General features: G+C 38.8%; 1 protein-coding gene across 5 annotated transcripts in view; it reads left to right on the top strand.

Moving 5' to 3' along the window:
* TAB2 (TGF-beta activated kinase 1 (MAP3K7) binding protein 2) overlaps positions 1 to 15,735 on the top strand; it is a 68,030-nt gene extending 52,295 nt beyond the window's left edge. For 4 of the 5 annotated variants that reach the window (XM_050893170.1, XM_050893171.1, XM_050893172.1 and 1 more), the window contains 5 exons: positions 161 to 1,673; positions 9,003 to 9,163; positions 9,829 to 9,922; positions 11,262 to 11,342; positions 13,581 to 15,735. In XM_050893170.1, coding sequence (XP_050749127.1) covers positions 161 to 1,673; positions 9,003 to 9,163; positions 9,829 to 9,922; positions 11,262 to 11,342; positions 13,581 to 13,726 — 1,995 coding nt within the window. In that variant the 3' untranslated portion in view covers positions 13,727 to 15,735. Of the gene's footprint in view, positions 1 to 160; positions 1,674 to 3,895; positions 4,414 to 9,002; positions 9,164 to 9,828; positions 9,923 to 11,261; positions 11,343 to 13,580 lie in introns of those variants that run through there. The other variant, XM_050893173.1, reaches the window with a different exon arrangement.
* Positions 15,736 to 23,157: the final 7,422 nt, after the last annotated feature.

Raw genomic sequence — 23,157 nt, forward strand, 5'->3', positions numbered from 1 at the left:
ACATGCAAGCCCCTTGTGCCTGTGTAGGAGCTATTCTAGCCAACCACCTAAAGCTTTCTGTTTGATGCTACATTAATTTTTCAATGATTATTGGATGCATATATATCTAACTGTGATGATATTTTATCAGTAATGTCAAACTTTCATCTGTCTTTTATAGAATAACAATAATTTGGATGCCTGTTGTGCAGTTCTCTCTCAGGAGAGCACAAAGTATCTCTACGGTGAAGGAGACCTAGGTTTTTCAGATGATTCTGGGATTCCTGGACTACGAAATCACATGACATCTCTTAATTTGGATTTGCAGTCACAGAATGTGTATCACCATGGAAGAGAAGGAAGTAGAATGAATGGAAGTAGGACTCTAGCTCACAGCGTTAGTGATGGACACCTTCAAACCAGTCAGTCCAACAATGAACTGTTTCAGCAGGAACCACAGACAGCACCTGCGCAGGTTCCACAAGGATTTAATGTCTTTGGGATGGCTAATACAGTTAGTACTTCTAATCCAGGGCAGCATCTTGGATTTCACCTAGGCAGCAAAGGAGTATCTAACTTGTCTCAACAAACACCCAGATTCAACCCCATTATGGTAACTTTAGCCCCAAATATTCAGCCTGGTCGCAATACCCCTACGTCTTTGCACATACATGGTGTACCTCCTCCTGTACTTAACAGTCCACAGGGAAATTCTATCTATATTAGGCCTTACATCACAGCTCCTAGTGGTACCACTCGACAGACACAGCAACAGCCAGGCTGGACATCTCAGTTTAATCCCATGCACCCTCAGCAAGTCTACCAGCCTTCACAGCCAAGTCCTTGGACTACTCTTCCTACATCCAGTACTACGTCACATACCTCATCGCAACACTCAACGCAGCCAAATCAGCAAGGCCACCAGACTTCTCATGTCTATATGCCTATCAGTTCTCCTACCACTCCACAAGCACCTATGATTCATTCATCTGGTAGCTCACAATCCTCTGCTCATAGCCAATACAACATTCAGAATATATCCACAGGACCTCGCAAAAACCAAATTGAAATCAAACTTGAACCACCACAAAGAAACAGTTCTTCTAAGTTGCGTTCAACTGGCCCTCGCACCTCCACTACTCCCTCTTCCCTCAACAGCCAGACATTAAGTAGAAGTCAACCCACTGTTTACATATCGGCCAGTCCTCCAAATACTGATGAAGTGATCACACGCGGTCAGCCTAAGGTCTACATTTCAGCAAATGCCACAACAGGAGATGATCAAGTTGTACGGAACCAGCCCACGCTTTTCATATCGACAAATCCTGGAGTATCTACCACTTCTAGGAATATGTCTGGTCAAGTAAGCATGGGTCCTGCATTTATCCATCACCATCCACCCAAGAGTCGAGCAGTGGGCAACAGCACCACTGCAACCTCTCCTCGAGTGGTGGTTACGCAGCCTAACACAAAATATACTTTTAAAATTACAGTTTCTCCAAATAAGCCCCCTGCAGTTTCCCCAGGGGTAGTGTCCCCAACCTTTGAACCTACAAACCTTCTAAACCTTCCTGATCACTATGTTGAACCAGAGGGTATCCAGCATCTTACTGACCCTGTTTTAGCACATGTGGATAGGATCAGTGATGCACGGAAATTGAGTATGGGATCTGATGATGCTGCCTACACGCAAGGTAATACTCTTAATATAAATAGTAGAGATTTCAACCAGGTTGTCAATTCAGTATGTAGATTACAGAACAGGAAACAGTTGATAACCTTTGTTATGTTAATACAATATCTTCAACTTCAGCATTCATGAGCATTTCCTAAATAAATAAAAAAGCTTTATAAGCAAATCACAGATTTCTTTTTATGGTGAAGACATGTAACTGAATACTTGGAGATAATTCTTCTGTTTGTCTTAAGTAGATATGTTATCTCTTTAATGAAGTGGAGTCATAGTGTCTTCATTTTTCTGTTGTTCTGAAAGAAACATGTAAGTTTGTTCAATTTGTCCTAACGATTTAAAGTTACAAGTCTACTGGCAGATTTTTGAATCAGTTGAGATACTGTTTCCATTGGATAATGTTCCCATTTTTTATTTAAGAAGCAAGAAAAGCAGACTTCAAAAGCAATTAGTGGGACGAAGTGTTGGCCTCCATGTTTCCTAATGTGTGCCTGACAATAAAATGCTTAAAGTCTTGATACTACATTATAAAATGTGAGAAGGAACACCACACCAAAGAAAGTTTTAAAGGATCAGTGGTAATGGGAGGGTAAAACATAAAATGTGTGATACAGCAACCCAACCTGTTAATCTTTTTCTTCTGTTTTCATGTTTTTGCATACTTTTATTACCAGCTTGATAGTCCACAGGAGGGTTAATACGTTGAATGAGTCTTAGGATATTTAAGCAGTATTCAGGATAGGTTGTCAAAATAATTCCTCTTTGACCTCATTGGTCCTCTTTGGACTTAGCAAACAATTCAGCATTGAAAAAATGGCTTGTTCCATGACCACTCTAAATGTTCTTCAGATTAATTTAGCCATTTTTTTTTGTGTGTAAGTACAGTGATCAGGACACTGGAAGCCTGGTCTGCATCTGGAGTACTGTAGTAGTGAAGTAAATAAAAAACTGATTATAGCTTGTGCAGTACTTCTGGATGTAATTATATCTTTGAGAGAATAATCCATCCTAACTCAAGTGTCTAAAGGTTAGGTGTCAAAACCAAAGAACTAATCATCCTAGACTGTCTTTTACAATCAAGGAAGAGTTAAAGAACTTCAGAAAATGATTCATCTGTAGATAAGCAAAACAAATTGCCCTCCAGAAGTGGGGTTCCCTTTCCTTACTCTGAAGGGAGAGTTGGCTGGCTGTTTTAGTCCTAGAAGACTTTAGATACCCAGAAATTAAGCAATCTAAATCTTGTCCTTAGGCTCTGAATATTCTTGTAGATCATGAACTTGCTTCCCAAGCATTCTGCACTTTAGGTACCTGTTGGGGAAGGGTGTCCCTTCCTCCTGTTCTGCCTTTCTGATGGGACTGACTTCTACCAGGTCTGCCTCTTCATCTCTTGTACCCCTGGTAGCGATGGCTACTGTAACCTGAGTTCCTGCACAGTCTCTACAGGTTGCAGGTATCAGCATCCAGTTTATCAAGCTGAGGCAAGCTTGCGATGCCCATTTCTGCTATGCAGCCTAGAGTTCAAAAGCGTTGACTGGCTCATACCTGCTGTGGAGCCCCGTTGTTCCTGAAGCCAAGACATAGATGCAGTTTTTAGATTAAGTGTAGATGCATGATGTGGGCTGGTGCAGCTTTAGGGACCTTAGGGAGACACCATCCTTCTGTGTCCTTCACTAGTTCATATAAAGTACACTCATGCTTCTGAAGTTCTTTACATTCAGAAGTGTTTGGGATTTCTGGCATGTGTTGCTCCATTTCTGCTGCAACAAGCGCAGTATTTTTTTTAATTTTTGTTATTTAATCTTTGGAAAGTTGAGAAGTGTGTGATAGACTGACTTGTATGATCTTGATATCTGGAAGTCCTAATTATTGCTTTTAAACTTGAATCTTTTACTTAGAGGTGGGGTTTTTTTTCTGTTACATACTAAAAGGGATTTGAGTTACTTGATGCTTTCTATTGTGAGGCCATGTTCTAAGCTGCTTATAATTTAGACAGGCTGTGCAAAAAACCTTCCATACTAGGTGCTTGTCTCATTTTAATTTTAGCCAGAACACATGAGTGGTTTCTCTGGCCATGATTAGAGAAAAATGTATTCTCATCGGCTTTTCCATTTCTGCCCAGAATGCTCCTTATCTTGGCAGGGAGAACTGAAACTGGCTTAGGGTAGAAGGAATGTGGAAGGTGGAGTTGCTTTGGTGTCAAAGGAGATTTCCTTTACTTTGTTGCAGTGAAATACATACATATGCATGCTCCAACCCAGGAGAATAGAAGGTGTGTTGGACCCCTCTGCAAGTGCTGCTGCCTGCTACCTGAGAAGCTTTACTTCAGTTATGGTGTGTGTAGGCACTCCAGTCTCTTTCCATGATTAAATTTCTGTTTTTCCTCCCAAGTAAGTCGCAGTGGGTAGTAGAAGGCTGCCACAGATCTCTGTCTTGTTTGCTGCCAGAACTGGCAGTTATATGATGTGAAAAGGAGTAGGTTACTGCTCAGATAAAATCAGTTTAGTTACCCTGGAATGCTAGGTTATATCTCTGCCACTGACTTTGTGATGCTAAGAAACTCACTGTCACCAGGCTTTTCATAAATGATTGCTAATTGATGTTTCTCATTTTCTGGGATTCCAGTTTGAGATACTGTGGACTTACTTGCGGAAATGTTGAGAGCACTCATCCACTACTGAAGTCAATAAGAATTAATAATGGTGTGAGAAAAGTAATGCTAGGTGCATGCCCAAAAGGACAGACAAAAGAGGATGCATTTTTATGCTGATCTATTTAGTATCAGTTCCCTGTGTGTACAGGAGTATCAGTTCCCATTATTTAGCAGAGATTTCAATTTATAATATAATTAGTTTTATTAATATGAAGTAATAATCTGAAATTTGAATTTATAATTTACTTTTGTATAAAGCGTCTTATGGATGAAAAACAGTGAAATCCTGTTAGAAACTGAAAATTCTGTACTCAGAAATGTTTGTGATGTACACTCACTATGCATGCAGTCATATATTTTAAATAGTGAGGCGAAACAATTATTTAATAGTTGCTCATTCCGTGTGTAGCTTTCCATCTGTATAATGGGCAGGCATCCTATCAAGAAAATACATAATTGTGTAATAAAATCTTCAGGTTGATGTTTTCATACTAGGGAGCTTAAGTCCTTTAGTTCAATACTACTCTGCTTTTGACTGTCTGACTTTTTCATATTGTTTTCTTTAACTTGGGGAGGGGATGCTATGCATAGTTAATCATTGGTACCAACTATAGGTATGTATGTGGATGTACGTTTACTTAGCAATTCTTGCCACTGTTTTTAATGTAAATATGTTAATTGATAAACTAGTTTAGTAACTTGACATTTTGCACAGTTCTTGCTTTGTTTTCTTGGAGCTTTTTAAAATTTTCAAAAAGAAAAGCTGCAGGAAACAAATTTCTTAAAATCCTAACCAGTCCCTGTAGATGTTTTGGGGGGGGGAAATGGGGGGGGGGGGGGAACGACACAAAACCCCCCAAAAAAAACCAAAAACCCCACAAAAAAAAAAAACAAACTTGCATGAGATACAGCTGTGCCCTATGCTCCAGGGGGCCTCAAGCCCATTACATGATGTGATTTAAGAAAAAAATACGGCCTTATATTTGGCTCTGTATATCAGGCCCCACTCTTGAGCGACGCTAATTTTAAAAAAATTAAATGAAAAGAGTATTGGAAAGGGAGAACAAAAAAAACAAAACCAATGTGAACTGTTGAAATTGCTTATTAAATGACTGAATTTTGTGCAGCTTCAAATACAGATTTTGAAAATGTGCTCAAACATAAGTGTGTCCTGAGAATTTCATGAACCTACTGCCACAGAGTAATTGCATTGCCAGAGTTCCCCTTTCCTCCATGCTTGGCAAACTGAAATTTCAGAAGTTCATAGGCCTGTAGAATAGGGTGAAATCACTGTGTTCCTAGATTAGCTTTTTTCTTAGAAACACTTATAACAACAAAAGATGCTCTAAAGCAGTAATTGTTTAAAACTCAGATTCACAGAGGCTTTGAGAAAAAAATTATGCATGCATTTTCAAACTTACGAGTATATTCAGTACCTGTTTGAGTAGGTCTCTAGGAAAGGAAAAGTGAACTCTTGTCCTCCAGACTTCCATGCACCCTTGTAGTTTTAATGATTTACAGCCTTTTTGTGGAGAATGTGCACTTTGAATGTCAAAGGAAACAGTGGCATCTGCCAGAGCATTGAAGTGTACTGTTCTTGCCAATCTGCTGAATGTGAACATGCAGAAGTTGAAAAAATTGAATGTGCATAGTACCCTGTTTGCACATAATTAAAAAGTTGAACATGAAATCTGTTCTGGTTGTGGTAAAATAACGACGAGTCAAGGAGGCAATCTTTGTACTTCTTTTGCTAGGATGATTACAGTAAATAGCTTCTTTTTAAGGATGTCTGAATAAACAAGTGCAAGCCTGAGACTTTCTGGCTTGTACTCCAGGTTAGTCTATGTAGAGTAAACTCGGGTGTGCCTGTGCTGCCTGAATAGGTGGAATCCCCTTCCTGCAAGAAGCACAGGATGATCAAAAAGACCATTAAATGTCTCCTCGTGGACAGTGTAAACTAGATCTAGTAGCTGAACTGCATTAGATTCAGAGATGCCCTGCAGTTTTTTCTTAACGTTTTCAGTTGCTTTGATCAACACTAGAGGGAGCTGAATACTTAAATTGCTGTTTTCTGTTAATAAATACTGCAGTGGGATATGGGGAGACTTTGTCTTCCCCACCCTGTTTTTTTCTGCAGCTGCCAAATTGGTATTTAAGCAAAATTACCAAATTCTGTGTGAAAGCCTCCACTTAAACCAATGTCTTGCCAGTCCCTTATCCAACTTATTTTTAATAGTAGAAGTCTAGCATAGCAATATCAAGTGATTCTTCTTCTTTAATCATAATGGTAATTTTGTAATGAGCATGTTTAAAATCTGTTGGGATTTGAAATTGTAAAATGGTAAAGTAGTCACAGAGCTGCTAGGAGAATAAATTGGATCATGTCTGGAAAGTGATGTGAAAATGAAGAGCATGTAATAGTGCTGCGGGCATCCATCAGTGCCTTGTGCTCCCTGTGCAATTCCCTAATGACAGCTTAATTTCTAAACCACAGAAGTGGGAGAACATTGAAATCAGAAGTTGTGGTGTTTTTCCCTTTACCAAGAGTGGCTTAAAAGGGGGGGGGGGACACGGGACGGGACGACACGACACAGGGGAATGGGACAGGGGGACAGGGCAAAGTTCTCCAGAGATGCAGTCTTGCTCATAGTCTTACTCGAGGCCATGCCACGCATCCTGGAGATACTCTGGTAGCGCTCTTCCTTGCTTACCATGTCCAGCGTACTGGCTGCTCACCAGCAGCCTGCATCCATAGTTTGACAGGTCTGAAGAGTTCTGAGTCTGGTCGGTAGAGCACAGCTGTTTTGGTGCAGGTCAAGTACCAATAACCTGGCCTTCGAGGAGTTCCCTCAGCAGTAATACCAAGGCAATGAAAATAGAAGAGACTGTCTGAAAGTGGAAATAAAGTGTAAAAGGAAAAAGGGCTTATACTCTCCCTGCAAGAGTAGAGGCAAAGTGGTCTTTGATTTGCTTTCTTTATAGTTGCAGCTATGTTTCTAACTCCTGGAGTCTGTAAATGGGAAAAAGTTCCTTCAGCTGTTTCTAAAAGGCTTTTCAAGAGGGGAGGCTGTCTTTTGAGACTACTTACCTGATGATTCCAAGTCTTCAACAAAAATCTTTATCTGGAGATTTCAGTTACTATGTTTTCATACTACATGTGAGCACAGCTGCAACTTTAACTAGTGTGACTAGTGGCTACCCCAAATAAAGGTGCCTATTTATGCAAACGTCTCTAAATTGAACAAAACTAAGCGGAAGCTCAAGCAGCTTTGTCATTTCAGTATCTTTTGAACACATGTGACTCAAAAGCCTAGGCTGAATCTCAGTAAGGCCTTGCAGTTCTGTAACACTGTACAAAAATAGTTTGGCATAGTTCCTCCTTTTGAAGAACCTCTGGAAGACAAAATACGATGTGTGAATGAATGAACAGGCAGGAATTGCAGCAGAGAGCAGTTCTGCTTGCCAAAGATGCGGAAAGTTGCATCTTTTTGATGTGCTATTTTTTCCTCTGCTACTACTCAGGAAACCTAACCAACCAAATTTGAGTGCTTCTAATTTTTTGGTACCTGAAGAAATTGTGGTGAATTAAAAATCATGTTCCAGCCAGAGTTTTGCTTAAACACTTTGTGAGGCAAATTCAGTCTTTTTAAAATACCTTGCTATTGCTACTTTTTTATAATTTCCACAGTGCTATAAAGGTACCCATAGTCTGTGAAACTGATCCCAGTTTATATGAATTAGAAATTTAATGGATGAATGAATGGCTGTGCAGAAGTTGAAATGATTGTTGGGTTATTTAATGAAATACTTTTTCATTTTTATAGAAGGTGATTATTGCTTTGAGCAGTGTTATCTGCTCATGTGATGATATTTAATAGTATACCTACCTTTAATGAAATAAACTCCTTAAATTGTATGAATTTGATTGCGTCTTCTGCTGCTTATGTTCTTACCTTTAAAAAGCTGTGGTTTGAATGCTAACTTCATAATTTCTAAATTAGGTGTCCTCATGCCATTTTCTTTACAAATAGTAAGCAGTGTTAGAAATTAGAAGCTGAGCTAATAGTTCTGCACCATAGTTTAGGGATAAAATGGCATACAGTCCAGCCTCTGTGATAAATATAACTGATGTTTGCCAGTGGTATTGCTTGTAGTACTTTCTGGTTTAGTTTCATTTGGTGTCTCCTGCTATGACAACAATACTGGATTATGTTCCAATCCAAATAGCAATAAGCATCAAGATTTTGATTTTTATTTAGCATATATAGTGCTCTGTATTGCAGCCATCTCTCTGAAATCCTCTTTGTACTACCTGTTTTACAATGGTTGGGCTGAATGCAATGTAAGGAAACGTTTGTTGTTGGCTTCTGGTAGTCATTCTTATAGATTGGTTGGGTTCTTGAAAAAGATTTTTACAGATTACAGCTAAATTTTGCATGGTCATCTGTTACGTTGTTCAACTTTCTCATTGTATTTGCTTGTTGCCTGTAATGATCTGTGCTGTTTTCAAAAATACAACACTTTCTGTCTTATGGCAGAGATTTTCTTGTGAAGAGAATGGAAAAGCAATCTGTAGCAATGATTTGTCTGTATTTTCCCAAAAGAATACTAACTTTCATCTTTATCTGATGTTACCATGTGAAGGATAATAAAGCAGATAAAATGGGACTTTATGTATTGCAGCTTTACTGGTACACCAGAAGGCCAGGATGGAGCGACTTCAACGAGAACTTGAGATTCAAAAGAAAAAGTTGGATAAACTAAAATCAGAGGTCAATGAAATGGAGAATAATCTAACACGAAGGCGCCTGAAAAGATCGAATTCTGTTTCCCAAATTCCATCAGTAAGTTGAAACGTCTTGTAGGCTACAAACCTAAACCACAAGTGTGGTCTGTCACAATAAATTAAAGGAACAGTTGCTCATATATTGACAATATACTAGTGACAGGCAGTATAGCTAGAATTAAACTGGTAAACAGTGTAGTTTAGAGTAAAGACTAAATATGTGTTATTTAACCACAACCTTTCAGTTCACTAATTGCTTTGTGAAGTGTTGCTTTTAAAGGCAGTCACAAAAGGTTTGACCTGGCAGTCCTTCTGGATGTTCTTAGAGACATGATCACCTAATGTTTCAGACTACAACTTAATACTCATACTACTTTCCACACAAAGTATTTTTTGGTCTTCGTGTATATGCCAATCTGAGAAATTGATTAATGCACCAGTTTTCAGTGCCAGAAGATCAGCCATTGATCTGGTGGACCATTGGCTGTGTACTGACCGCAATCTGGAGTTGTTCAGTCAGCTCTGAAGTCTGATGAGAGAGAAGAATTCAGTGGGTCTGAAAGCTTTTTGTAAGATTATGCTTGGATTAAAAGAAAGGTCATTATAAGGGAAGGTTCTTTTTTCTTCACTTCTGAAATAACTAAGTGCTGTCTACCTATGTGTGAATGATAACTGATAATAAAATGGGAAAATTTAATCTAATGGGCAGATTTATTTTTTCAGCTGGAAGAAATGCAGCAGTTAAGAAGTTGTAACAGACAGCTGCAGATAGACATAGATTGCCTAACCAAAGAGATTGATCTTTTTCAAGCAAGAGGTACAGTATGTCTTTAGTACATCAGGAACTGTAAACGTTGATTTTTTTTTTCTTTCCCCTTCTTTCGCTGTCTGCATGTATCAAAAGCGTCTGTGTTACAAATGATGGATATACACACTATTTGGAAAATCATCACATTAGTTGGAGTGAAACCATGGAAGTAATTGTCTCCTAAGCCTGTTGCTTTTGTTGGCTTTATGATTTTCCTAATCCCATGGTCATTCCTATCTCATACTTGGCTCAGAAGAGAGAAACTTGTGATGCCATTTATTTACTAAATGCTGGAGGGAAAAATCTGGTTATTTGAGTATCAAAGAAGAGGGAGAAGTTGTTTTCTAAATGATACAGCCATACATATGTGTCTACCTCTCTTGTCTTCCACTTCTGTCCTGTATTCATCCTCTCAAGTTAGCAAATATAAAGCACAGTTGTAACTTCTGATATGCTGTCCTCCTTCCACTTTCCTTGTCTGCAGGGACACAGCCTTTGGTCATGAGGGTGAAATTATGAGACAGCTGAGCCAATTAAAGAGCTGCCGACAAGAGATCCCTCTCTCTTCCTGCTTCCCTCTCTTGCCACTTACTGTGCTCTGGCTCTGTATTACCTTTTTAGACCCTTTGCAGAGCTGATTCTGCTCACTAGCCAAGCAAGAAGTGTTGCATTCATGGAAAAGCTTGCTACAGCTGATGTGAGGGAGAGGCACGGGAAGGGAGAACTGAGATAGCGAGAGGGAAGGGACTAACGCTTTCCACTTTCAGCAGCAGCGAGCTGTTAGATCAGTCATGAGCCGTGGAAGTTCTCCTTCAGACAATGTACCTGCAGATAAGAAGAAAGTAGACAGGTGTACTGAATGTAATGCTGCACTAAAAACTTGACCTTAAATAGAATATTCAAATGGCATGTGATTTTTATATGTTTGTTACAGTAAATTGGAGTTAGGAGTTCCTCTAAGTATTAAATCTAAGCATATATAATATACTGCCTAGTAGATAGCAGATCTCTTTCAGTATAGTTACAATTTAGGAAAAGTCTCAGGTAAAATTTACTAATAAAATGCTGTTAAATATTTAAGAGTGGCAGAAAAAATATATTTAAAGAGTTTGGTCTGCTGCATTCTGTTTCTGACTTAATATTGTGTATTTTGGGCAATAAGTTTCTTCAGGTATGGTGTTGACATGACTAATGTCTCACTCAGCTCTGTATTGACACCTTGATGTAAAAGGTGATAAGTGAATAACAGTACTGTTTCAGAATTACTGCCAAAAAAACCTGATATGCTTTCCTACCAAAGTTTATTTTTAAAACTGCTGCACTTTCTTTTTCTTTTTTTTATTTTTAGGACCACATTTTAATCCCAGTGCTATTCATAATTTTTACGATAATATTGGATTTCTTGGTCCGGTGCCACCAAAACCCAAAGGTACTGTACTGGTGAAATTTGGATTTAATACTAATACCCGGTTTGCATCTAATATCAAGTTCTATTCTGTGAATCTAGTTTAAATGTTGATTATGAAATAGATTACTTTAAAAGTATACAAACCTTGCGTTTTATTTGTATTGACAGTAAATATGTTTGTTTGCTCTTGTTTCCTCTCTATTCATACATTCAGGAAAGAGAAGTATATTAAATGGGGTATGTTTAAAGATGGATAATATGTTGGGAGGTAGTTTAAGTAAATGGAAGCATCCATCTTTTTTGTTTTGTTTTTTTTTTAAATGAGCATGAGCAACATTGCTTAGGGATGAGTGAAGCTCGTTTAGCTGACTTCATTGTCCTTTGTGAAGAGTGGATTTATTTACATGTTACAATAACTCAGTTTGGTTACCCTGACTGGAATTCCTGGCTACTGTAGAATTTGTATTAACAATTTACATAAAAGCCTCTTCTGACTATTGTTAAATACAGTTTTAGATAGTTGAAGAGGAAAAGAATGCTGCCCAATATTGCTGAATTTATTAGTCAGTCTTGAACATTCTGCTTGTCATTAGGTTTTGCACATTACTTATTTTTTTGCCCTAATGGGATGTCAAACAAAACAGAATAATTACCTTTTGTATGTTAAATAAAGCAGAGAATGAGATTAACTTGTTTGCAACAGCATCATGTTATGACCTATAGGCAGACCACCAAATGAAATAGATAATCCACTAATGTTTCTGTGCAGTCTTTCTGTCCAGGAAGTTCTCCACATAATATATATGTGTGTGTGGTTGGTCCTTGTAGTGTGCAGTAACTGTTGTTACAAAATCTCATCTTAAGATATCTGACCATTCTGTATTTCAGAACGGTCTAGATAAATTGGCTTTTTTTGTCCTCCAGACTGTTTGTAACTCCTCCAAACTGATACTGTTCTTCATGCTTTATAAGGGTTTTTATCCTTAATTATCCAAGCTGTTAGTGAAAATACTGAGTAAAGTTAAATCCATACACAGTCCTATTAGACATGTTTTACAGCTGAACCGTGAAGAATTTATCAGAAGTTCTGTCAGTTACGTAGTTCCCTTTACAGTAAATAAAAACTAACCTAGCAAAGAAGAAAATTAAAATTTATTTTCTGTGACTAGTTGTTAACATTTGCATTGACTCATCTTCTAGGAACTCACAAATTTAAGTGTTTAATAATTTGGTACAGCCTACTATCTTGAAAATGCAAAGTTAACCCTGACTGGTTTATAAACTTCTGAAGTCCCTCTTATCCTTTCTCTTTCTTTCTTTCTCTTATAAAAAGTATCACTGCTGTATCTTTGTCCTTCGTTAACTTTAAATTTCAGTTCATTTTATTTTAAGTTTCAATTTAACTGTGATGTAGGCTGTGACTTAAACCAGAATTACCACTGTTCACAAAAGAATGAAAAATAATTCTTTTTGCAGTTGTGATCAGTAGCATTGTACTTCCTGAAGCTGTCGCTGTCATTTTGCAGCAGTTGCAGTTGGCTAGTTGCTAATGAGATGTGCTCCAGTTGAAATAATTGGCTAAAAGACTTTGCTACAGTTGCCTAAACTGGGAACTCTTAACTTGAGAAGTCACTCTTCTCTCTTTTCATCTTTTTCATCTCTTTTCTCTTTTCATCTTTTCTCTTTTAAAATAGTTGAAGGTTGCTGTCTAACACATCATGCAGAAAGATGCACTTGTATGCTTGGGAGGATTACTCTATAGCATGACAGAGCTAGGCATTGATTTTTCTTTAGTGTATCTGACTGCTTATCTGGTTTGAGGAAGAATTGCTCATACTCATTCTAAGGTCAAAATGTTAAATATGTCAAAAGGTTACAGAGCACTTATTTCTTGTCATAATGAATTTTAGACTGCTTCATAGACCTCAGACTTCTAAATCTTGTGCATGTTTCCTGTGTGGATTAATTTCTAAGTTTTAGCTCCTTTTCATGCAACAGCTTTGAACTGAGATCAGAAGGGAAGAAAGCAGAGTGAAGGGCTGGGAAACTTGCTTTTTATAGTTTCACCTTGTGCCATTTGGCTGACTTACAATCAAGCTGTAGTAGGGGGTGGTAAAAAGCTGCCTCTGTCACTTGTAATAACTGTGCTGTTCTCAGAGGAACAAGATAGTTCTCAGTTACTGAAAAAAAATCATCTCAAAATTCTTTCCATGCTATTCTTGGTTAGTAACTGCTTATCTTATCTCTTTCATGTCACAGATCAGAGGTCCATTGTGAAAACGCCAAAGACTGTTCCAGACGCAGATGAAGATGAGGGAGCTCAGTGGAGTTGTACTGCCTGTACTTTTTTAAATCATCCGGCCTTAAATCGCTGTGAACAGTGTGAAATGCCCAGGCATTTCTGAGCCAACAGCCCATGACCTTTTGTAAAACCATAGCAAACGTACAAGGAACTATGCAGTCATTGGGGGGGGCAAAAAAGCATTTATGCGTAGGATTTTGTAAAATTGAAGGTGTGACGAGATGGTATTTTGCTAATCTTAAATGTCAGCCCACAGAGCTCGTAATACCTCAGTGTTGTCTCACAGGCAGTTGAAATTGATCGGCTGAAAGGTAATCTGCTGAAAGACTCAGTTGCCAGCTGCCTAAACCATGTACAGTATTACCAGTATCCTAGTAACACACACCGTGTTCAGTGCTTGGGTGTTGCCCATCCTCTTCTCTGCCCCGATGTCACTACTGAATTTTGACAGGGGAAAGGAATAGAGTGCTAGCGTTTTTGTTTTCAGAGCTTTCAGTGAAACACTACATGCACAGAGGAGATCCAAAAGGAACAAGATTTAACTATTTAAACTGTTTGCTGCCACATAGTGCCTTCGATAAAGGGAAGAACTTCACAAATCAGTGGTACTCTTTGCCTTGTCTTCCCTGAAAACATCTCTGTGAAGCCAGAAATCAGTACAATCCTATCTAAAGATGAAAAGGAAAAACTGCATGCGTTGTCTGTACAATACACACAGTGAAACACCCCAAAGCTTTTCCTACTGTACATAGCTCTAGAGCCTGCTTTAAGTGATTTCTTTTCTTCACCTTTATTATTTTCTTGTACTTCTGTATGTATAGTGTAATAGTCTTTTTGTTAACTTTCTTTTTTTCCCTTTAAGTGATTAAGCACGATCATGTCCCTTTTTTTAAGCTTTTATCTGAGAGAAGCAATGCCTTAAAATAAGAGCATTAATAAGAAACTATGCACAAAGTAGCTTTCCTCTGCTCGTTCTGTACATTGCTCTTGTAAATGCTGATGATCTGTGAAGACCTGCAGATGCAGCGTGGTAAAAATGCAGGAAAAGTTGGAAGAGTTATGCATATAGTTCACTCTGTACACTGAGTTTTACGGTGGGTGACACAAGGTAGCATTTTGTCTGGCGTGAGGAAACTTTATACTAAGAAACTTTCAACCCACCAACAGATCAGCATCCGATTTAAGCTTGCTTCATCTGCTGGGTATCTTGCAGACTCCTGAAGAGAGATTCATTGGGGAAGTACATACAGTGCCAAAATCAACAGCAGCAGCATCGTACAGCTTTGTTCAAGGACTTTAAATGCTTTCCTGTTTTGGCAGCCAGTTTCTAAACCTGACTTTGTGGTGAAGTCTCATATTTATAGAAAATAAGGATAGCAATATTTAGGACAACTGAAAAAAAGGCTGGAAAAGAGAAATCAAACAGACTTGAACACTGAAGCAACCTCAAGCATCTCTTTATTTTGATGATCTATTTTTTTAAGGAAAATATTCACATGATCGGAGATGTATGTAACCAAGATCAAGAAAATGGAATTCCAGTACAGTATGCATGAAAGACGGCACAAAGAATTATGTAGCAGCACTTAGCGTGAGGCTGGAGGGAATGCTCATAATGTAGCAAGAGACAAAGTAGACTGTCACCCACTGTAAACATTTGCCAGTGGACGCTTTTATTAGGAGTTTTACAAGTGATCTATGTGAATGCACAGAGGCCTTTGTTTTGAAGGCTTTGCATTTTTTCTATGTGGGAAGAAAGTGCCAATCCCAGGTAATTAGGCAGTAGACCCAAAGCACTTGCATTCAATGCATTTTGTTTATAAAATGAGGCCTTGTTTTTCAGCTTCATCTGCAGTTCTATGTGAAGATTGACAAATCAGTTTTTACCTGTTTATTAATAAAACCTAATTTGGATATCTTGAGTTGATGGTTTTGTGATTTAGCTGGGTAAACTGCCTTTGTAACAGATAAGTTATTTATAAAAATTAAAAAAAAATTATATTCTAATGTTTGGGTTTGTGATTTGTTTGCTTTTTCCATGCTGTGGAGCAACAGAATACTCAACGGAACAATAAGCATTAACAGTATTAAAAGTAGGCTGATTTCTTATGACCAGAGGTTTTATTTCCGCCTTTGTTTTGTTGAATCTTGTGTCTTTCCTCCCATGCATTGTTCTGTTTAATTCTAATTCAGTGAGTGTAAGGAATGTGTTCCATAAAGTTGCACTGACAAGATTGTGTCCTGACCAAAGACGTTCACTTATTCATAATGTAATAAGCTAGACACAGGCCCTTTTTACTTCATGCTTTAAGGGTTTATGATTTTGAAATTATTTTTCTAATTCAAAATGGGGAACCAGTTTGTCCAAGGTAATAGATGATATACTTTGTGTACTGTTACTATAAGCACAGTTTAAGGATTAATATGGTTAAACTGTATTTTGGTGCTATGTATATTATAGTGCGGTGAGATGTGGAGTGTTCCTGGACGTGTCTTTCCCACTTGGAGCCTGTCTAGACAGACATTTGGTATGTGGAGTTGGGCTTTCCTGAGACAGAGTGATGCTGTGTAAAAGCCCTTCAGGGGGCATCTATAAACAGATTAACTGCAGATCCAGCAAAAAACATTCCTTAACACAGATTGATCAACTGGAGTGCCTTATCTGCTGTATGAAAAATAGTGTTTGGAGTGAGGAGGGCAGCTGTATATAAAAAGCAGACAACAAACTCCAATCAGCTGTGGGGTGGAAAAAGCATGTTTGGGGAAATAGGTAAAATGGAATTCTGCTCATCCTGTCAAATGCATAATTGATCTTTTCCCTGAATTTATTCAAGTGTTTATTTTCTGAAGGAAAAAAAATGACTATTTACATCTTAGCTCCAGCTAGCTGTGCAGAGCCATCAACACATCAGTATGAGGGTGTATCGGGCAGTATTTTCAATAACTGATCCTGGAATAGTGGGACAGGAGGAATGACATCTCCAGTGTTGTCTGTCTGTCCACAGACTTTGACCTTCACCTTCAGGGGTTTTATGTTCTTCCTGTATTTCAGGTCACGTATACCATTAGCTCTTCCTTCAAGTCGATACCAGAATATTGGCATATCACTATTGTATGTTTTTAAAGGATAGTTTTTTAAGGGTTTAAATTTTGAAGGATGAAGTAGAACTAGATTTCAGTGCTGAATTTTTTTCTGTTTCCTCATAGAAGATAAATATAAAAAATGAAACATTTGCAGTAAGGTTAAACTTTGTATTGTGAATATCAGTAGTTTATCTTGGATGCTGATTTATGATGTTACATTTCTGTACTGTTGGTGTCAGGGATCTCTGTAATTGTTTAAAAAAAAAACCAAAACACTCAAATAGATGATTTCACTCTTTAGCAGGAAGGGAGAAGTACACTTCTTGGCTTTGAGATGCTCCTGTTTATTTTTCGTGAATATGTGAAATATTCATCACTTGGTCAAGCTTAAGAATTGGGATAACTTTAGAAATGCAGGCAGCGAAATGAGAGAAAGAGCTGGTAATTGGACTGCTGTGTCACGTCGGCTCTGTGGAACTGACTTCAGTTTGCATTGCTAGCTTTCTAGATAAATTAGAAAAACATTTGTCTTCTGCAGTCTCCAATCAGTACAGCTATTCTGTTGCGCAGGAGTATGGTTATGTGTGGCACCCCTGAAATTCAGATTAATTGTGAGATTTGATATCTTCAGTCTCAAGCTAATGATAGATCAATTTTAAAACTGCATGGTTGGTATTTGTTTTATTTGTGTGAGCTTAATCAATTTTATGATCTTGAAACGTCTACCTTCAGTGTATTTTGTAGATGCCCAGGGAGAATACATTTTACATTTTAAGAAAAGTATCCCTATCAGTACTGCATTTCTTCAAATTCCTCTGCCTTGAATGTACATTGGAGCCTGGACACAAATTAAAGGAAGACTTGCTTAAGGATGTTGAACAAGCATTTTAAAAAAAAAAAAAAGCCAAGTATTGAAATCTACTGAGTATTTACCCTTTTCAATACTACTACTTTGGTATTCTAAAATGGGAGTATTGCTATAAAGCAGTGGCAGAAACTTTTCAATACAGTTGATTAACAGCATCTATAATGCAGCTTGTGAATCCATGGCAACTCTAATATTTAGCTCTAACTTTAAATAGCAAGGAAATGCTTTGACAGATTTCATTTATTTTATTTATCTCTTATTTGTTAAAAAAATCCTTATAATTTGAACAGAAAATACAAATCAGCTTTAACCTTTTGATTCCTTTTATTGGTACAGAGTAGAATGATTACAGTGCATTCCTTTTTCAAGCCTGACTGCTTGAATAGCTCTTTTATTGCTAACTTTGAGGAACAGTCTTTGATTTCATGTAGTCCAAAATGCCTTGTGAGGCTCATATTTTGTGTAAACTACTTAAGTTACTGGAGAGTGAGAGAACAGGAAGAGTTAGTAGGAAATGTTTGAGGGCTTCAGGCTCCATGACGAGCTTAAGTGCTATAGGAACACTTGGGACTGATGATGAACGTAGAGAATGATGTGATCAGTCTGAATTTCAACTTTTTTTTTCTTTCTGATACAATTCTCAGTGTTTTTTATTTGTTTTTCTTCGAGCAGTTCTGTATCAGTGATATGCTTGCTTCTACAGTAGAGCTGCTCAAATAGTGCCACCTTCAGAGGCAGCACTGGTAGAACTCAGAAGTGCTTGCTTCAGTCAGACTTTAGACATGTTAATTCCCAGCAGTGTAAGTGGATATAATTATGTTTTCATCAAATATACAGATATTTTTAATATTTAACCAAAATGTAACAATCTCCGGCCAGTGCAATGCTGCTGCAGGCATGAGTTTAGCTGACTGTTTTTCACGGTGTCCCATTCTCTTCATTGATTTAAGTTGCAGATACCTGTGTGTAGTTACAGAGGACTCTGAGCCAAAATGATTACGTGGGTTCAAACTGCCTATTATTTGCAAGTTTATTTAAAATAATAGAACACTATCATATTGCATGTGAGTGCAGATTTTGAAGGAGAAAAGTAGCATATCAGTTTGGGTACTACCTAAATGAGCAATTTGAGATGCTTATATAAACCTAATGCCATTTTTTTATGGATGTGCATTGTGTTATGGCTTTAAATTCTGTGACTGTGTGCTATTTTTCCACACTGTTTATAGGAGTACAGTGCCAATACAATTTTGATGTAGTTGATTTGGAAACAAATGGAGAAAATTTATATTAAGCATTTTTAATGTGGTTTTGTCTTAGTAGATATCAGCAGACCACATCCAGGCTGTGACTGCTAAGCTTTGCCTAAACTCAAGTTCCTAGTGCAAGTGATTGAGATCCAGGGCTAAGAAATACGGTGATGGAGACATAGAGGAAATGGACTAAGGAATGCTCTGTCCTTTGTTCTTCTTACGCAGAAGCATGTGGTGTTGTTTTTCTTGCACCCCACTGTAACATGCAAACTAAAATGTGGCAAACATGAGGCCTCAAAGCCGAAAAGGCTAGAGTCGGGAACTTGGAACATAGCATCCATAGCATGCCTGGCCGGGAGGACTTGTGATGTGCTTCGTCTGTGGTACCTTAGAAGTCTGTTGGTACAAGTAAATGTGTTTCGTTTATCACGTCATGTAGCCAGTCATCGGGGGGATTCCTTGGTTTTGTGGTGGTTGACCGAGTTGGTTGCTGTGTTACGTTCCTGGGCACGACGACCAAACGTGTTTGTATCCTGTGATGTCTTTGCAGACTTGTACAATACAGTGCTAAGCGAGGTCAGCAGAAGAACAGTAAGGTTAGGGAACAGCAGTGTCGGAGTTCAATTTACATGCATTTTGACAGGAAAGGATGGCCGACTTCTCAGGCTCGCTTCAGAGGCAGCGGGAGGTGCATTCTGTGTAGGAGGTACCCAAAAACAGTTCAACACGAAACTCATTTCCTGTCACATAGAAGGAATGTGGGTGTCACCGCTGTGTACCGGCTCACGTGAGAGCCACGTCTCCATCGCCTGCCGGGGCCTCGCGCTTGGCGCGTTTGGTTACGTGCCGAGGAGAGGTTCACAAGGTCCTCCTGAGAAAAGGACGGTGCGAAGCGAGTCCTCGGAGTGCCTCATCTGGCTGGTACGCAGCTGCTTACCCACAGCGGAGGAGAGGCACCTGCAGGTAAAATGGGTTATTCTGCCTCTATGGCTTCCGAGGTTGGACGCTTATTCCTTAAAATAGACACTTCATAGTCTCAAAAGGAAGGCTAATGCACCGGTAATTCTGGATTAGCTTTTTACTGTCATGCTACAATAATAAACTCTTAAAAGTGGTGTTTTCTAATTAAGGTAGTAAATCTAGAAGTGAGTTCAAAACAGGTTAGTGAATATTGATAGCTCTTCTGATGTGACAGGAAGCATGTGTTTCAGATGAGAGGATGAATGTTTGCTTGAAGTGAAAACTTGATTACGAAAATTATCAGCCCAAAAACTTCAAATAAAGAATTAGTTTTATAGTGGCTTTGTGTTGATCTAAGATGATAAGCAAAGCAATGTTTGTGTGTACGGAATGTCTCTTCTCAGCTGATACAAAAAAAATTACTTCATTTACAAACACTACTCATGGTAGCAACTCTGTACTTCATAGTTAGCTGTAAATTGTAAGTTGGGGAGCCCTTTTTTTAATTTATTACTTTTAATATTTGGCATTTCATGTGTTGTATCCTGGGTAGAACATAATTAGATGGATGGATTTATTTTTTACAAAATCTTCTCAGTTTTGCTTTTGTTGTTTGCTTTTGTTTTGTGTTAGTCAGATTTCCAGAATGACTTGCTTAGTGTCTTACAATATTGTAATGGAGGCTTACTGTCACTCGGTCTGGGGAGCTGCTGTTTGGAAGAGATGCAGAAAATACTTGGATGCGTTGCACCGCTTCCCACTCCTGCGGTTACTTTGGGGCTGGAGCTGACTGGGAGCCTGTGGACAGTAGTGAAAAAGTGTGAAATGCCACTCAAAAGGCACTTGGCCAAAACTAAGTTTGTCTAAAGGGACCTGTTAGAGAGGACAGGGAAGGCAAATCGGGAAAGCTGTAAGAACCAGCACCTTGTCCAGCAATTGAAGCAGCAGCAGGCCCAGTGCTTCTTTCTGCTGGAAGATTTATGGCTCCAGGGTTTGTACGCTTCCTCTCATGTATAACCTGTAAAGACGTCCTAAAGATACTAGATGTTTTCTCACAGTCTTTATGTTGCAACAGCGTTTTTTGCTGCTAATAGGAGTGGAATGGGGCAGGAAATAGTCAAAGGATCACAGGAGATACTAAATAAAAGTTGTAAAGATATCACAGGTGCAAGTACCACCACAGCAATCATTTGTCTTAGCAATATTGCTGTGTCACTGGCCTTCTGAAAGATGCTCTGCTCTGGTGACATGGCAGCTCTGCTCCGAGCAGTGTGCAGAATGTGAACCAAAGATTTTGCTGTTCTCTGTGCCTTCATTCATCTCTGTCTTTGCCTTTTCAGCTTTCCTTTTTCCCTCACTAATTAGAGACTTGAACGACCACTCAAGCCAAATTTCCTACATTTTGTTGCAGCTATCCGGTAGCTACAGTGAAAATTTGGGTTAAAACTGGGATGCGTCTTTTTGTTTTCTTCCATGAGCCTTTTCCTTCCCTCTGTGTTTTGGGGCCAGAAATCAAATTTAAATATGACCTGAGGAAGGAAAATACTGTCTTCCAACAGAGATACCTGACACAATTATGAAGTAATTGTCATGAGGCGTCTTTCCTGTCTGCAAGAATCACTTTTTAGTAGCCAAAGTCTACAGATTAAAATTGCTGTCAGAGAGAGGATGTTGGATGCTGTCATTGGGCATCCAGCTTGAAGTCTGAATGTGGTTTGATGCTGTGTTACAGACTTGTTTGGTTTGGAGAAAGTTGCCCAGGTCCTTGTCTATCTGTTCCACGGCAGCAGTATGACCTTTCTCGTTTTGCAGTGTTTCTTGTGCAGTTGCCCTGCGATTGTGAAAGCATTTGGAGGTGCGTACCTTTTTTCATGTCTTCTATCCATGTTCCTGAATGTTAAGGTTTTCAAGAAGTGGGGCTGTGTACTAGAGGTTCATACTATACCGGTGCAACTAAGCTGCTGCTGTACTTCAGTTTTAAAAAAAAAAAAAAAAAAAAAAAAAAAAAAAAAATTGAAAAGGCAGTGTAACTCTTGACTTTAGAAACCCTTCCTAATCCTTGGCACCGCTGCCCTGTACATGAGAGAGAAAATAATGTCATATTAGTTGTTTTTGAGCTGAAGGACATGACAAAAGCTTTCCTTCTTTAATAATTATTAGCAATGGGGGGTGTTTTTCTGCTGAGCTTGATACTTTCAAATTAAATTGCTTAGGCTTTTTGAACCCCTAAGGAAACCAAGTGCTGTGCTGCCTGGCCAGTGTTCTGCTCCTACAAGCTTCATTTCTGGCCCTGGGACTCTGGACTACATGAAACAGAACAGCCAGCTAGCAAGGGCTGAGGCTAAATTTCTTTTTTGTTAATGGACTGTACAGCTACCCCAACGGATCTCACCAGGGAGTGCTTTTCTGCCAGCCCCAAAACCCTGGCCGTCAAGCTCCACCCTCCCAACTTATCAGTAGCTTTGCTCTGAAGAACAGACTTTACCATTTTTCAAGGCCACTGTGATGCGTTCCAGTTCCTAATGCTTCCTGAAGCAACAGCAGAGTTGAGTGATGGAGAGAAATACTTTACTATTCACATGATTTACAATTACACCCAAAACAACTGTCAGGCATAGCTGTGCTCGGAAACTTCCTTCCCACCTAGAAAGCTCAGCCGTGTTCAAAGTGGATATAAGTAACATGCGAAGGTATGTCTTACATAGTTTTGTTGAAAAGTATATCATTCATCTCCTGATCTATTGCCTCATGTTGGTTTTCATTTTCTTTCACTTCTTTGATACTCTCCTATCTTTTCATCCTATTCTTTTCCTGGACCAATACCTGTATCCTGATATCAGGATTGAACCTATTGATCTTTGATTGCATACAGTGGTTTAGTTCAAGACTTGAATCAGCATCTAGGTCTCACTTGAACATCAGTCTGTCACCTCATGGCAACCATGCTTTTCTCTTGGTCTTTAAAACACTTTTATTAGTTCTAGTGCTGCCCCAGAAGGTGGTAGGCTGCTATGTGGTGATTTCAACTCAGTGTCTTTTAATTTCACATGTGAAATTCATCTCACGAGACTTTAAAACAAAATGCATTAGTAATGCTTTGGAGCAGGGATTGCATCACCCCCCCAGCTGGAAGTGTCCTCGTTACTAGTTCACAGGGTTGTACTCTGCGATGCTCCCATTCTCTGTGGAGCTATTGATGAGCTGTGAATCCTCTGTTCTGGCACCAGAATGGCACACCTTCCCTAGGGGCAACAGGGAATGGCTCATCTCAGCGTTGCCCATCGTTCGGTCACAGCTGCCGTTTTCTGACTAGTGTGGAAGGGCTTCTACTTCTGAGGCCGAAAGGAAGATGTTATCACGTGTTGATTA

The sequence above is a fragment of the Gymnogyps californianus genome, chromosome 3, assembly GCF_018139145.2.
Source record: "Gymnogyps californianus isolate 813 chromosome 3, ASM1813914v2, whole genome shotgun sequence".
Classification (NCBI taxonomy): domain Eukaryota; kingdom Metazoa; phylum Chordata; class Aves; order Accipitriformes; family Cathartidae; genus Gymnogyps; species Gymnogyps californianus.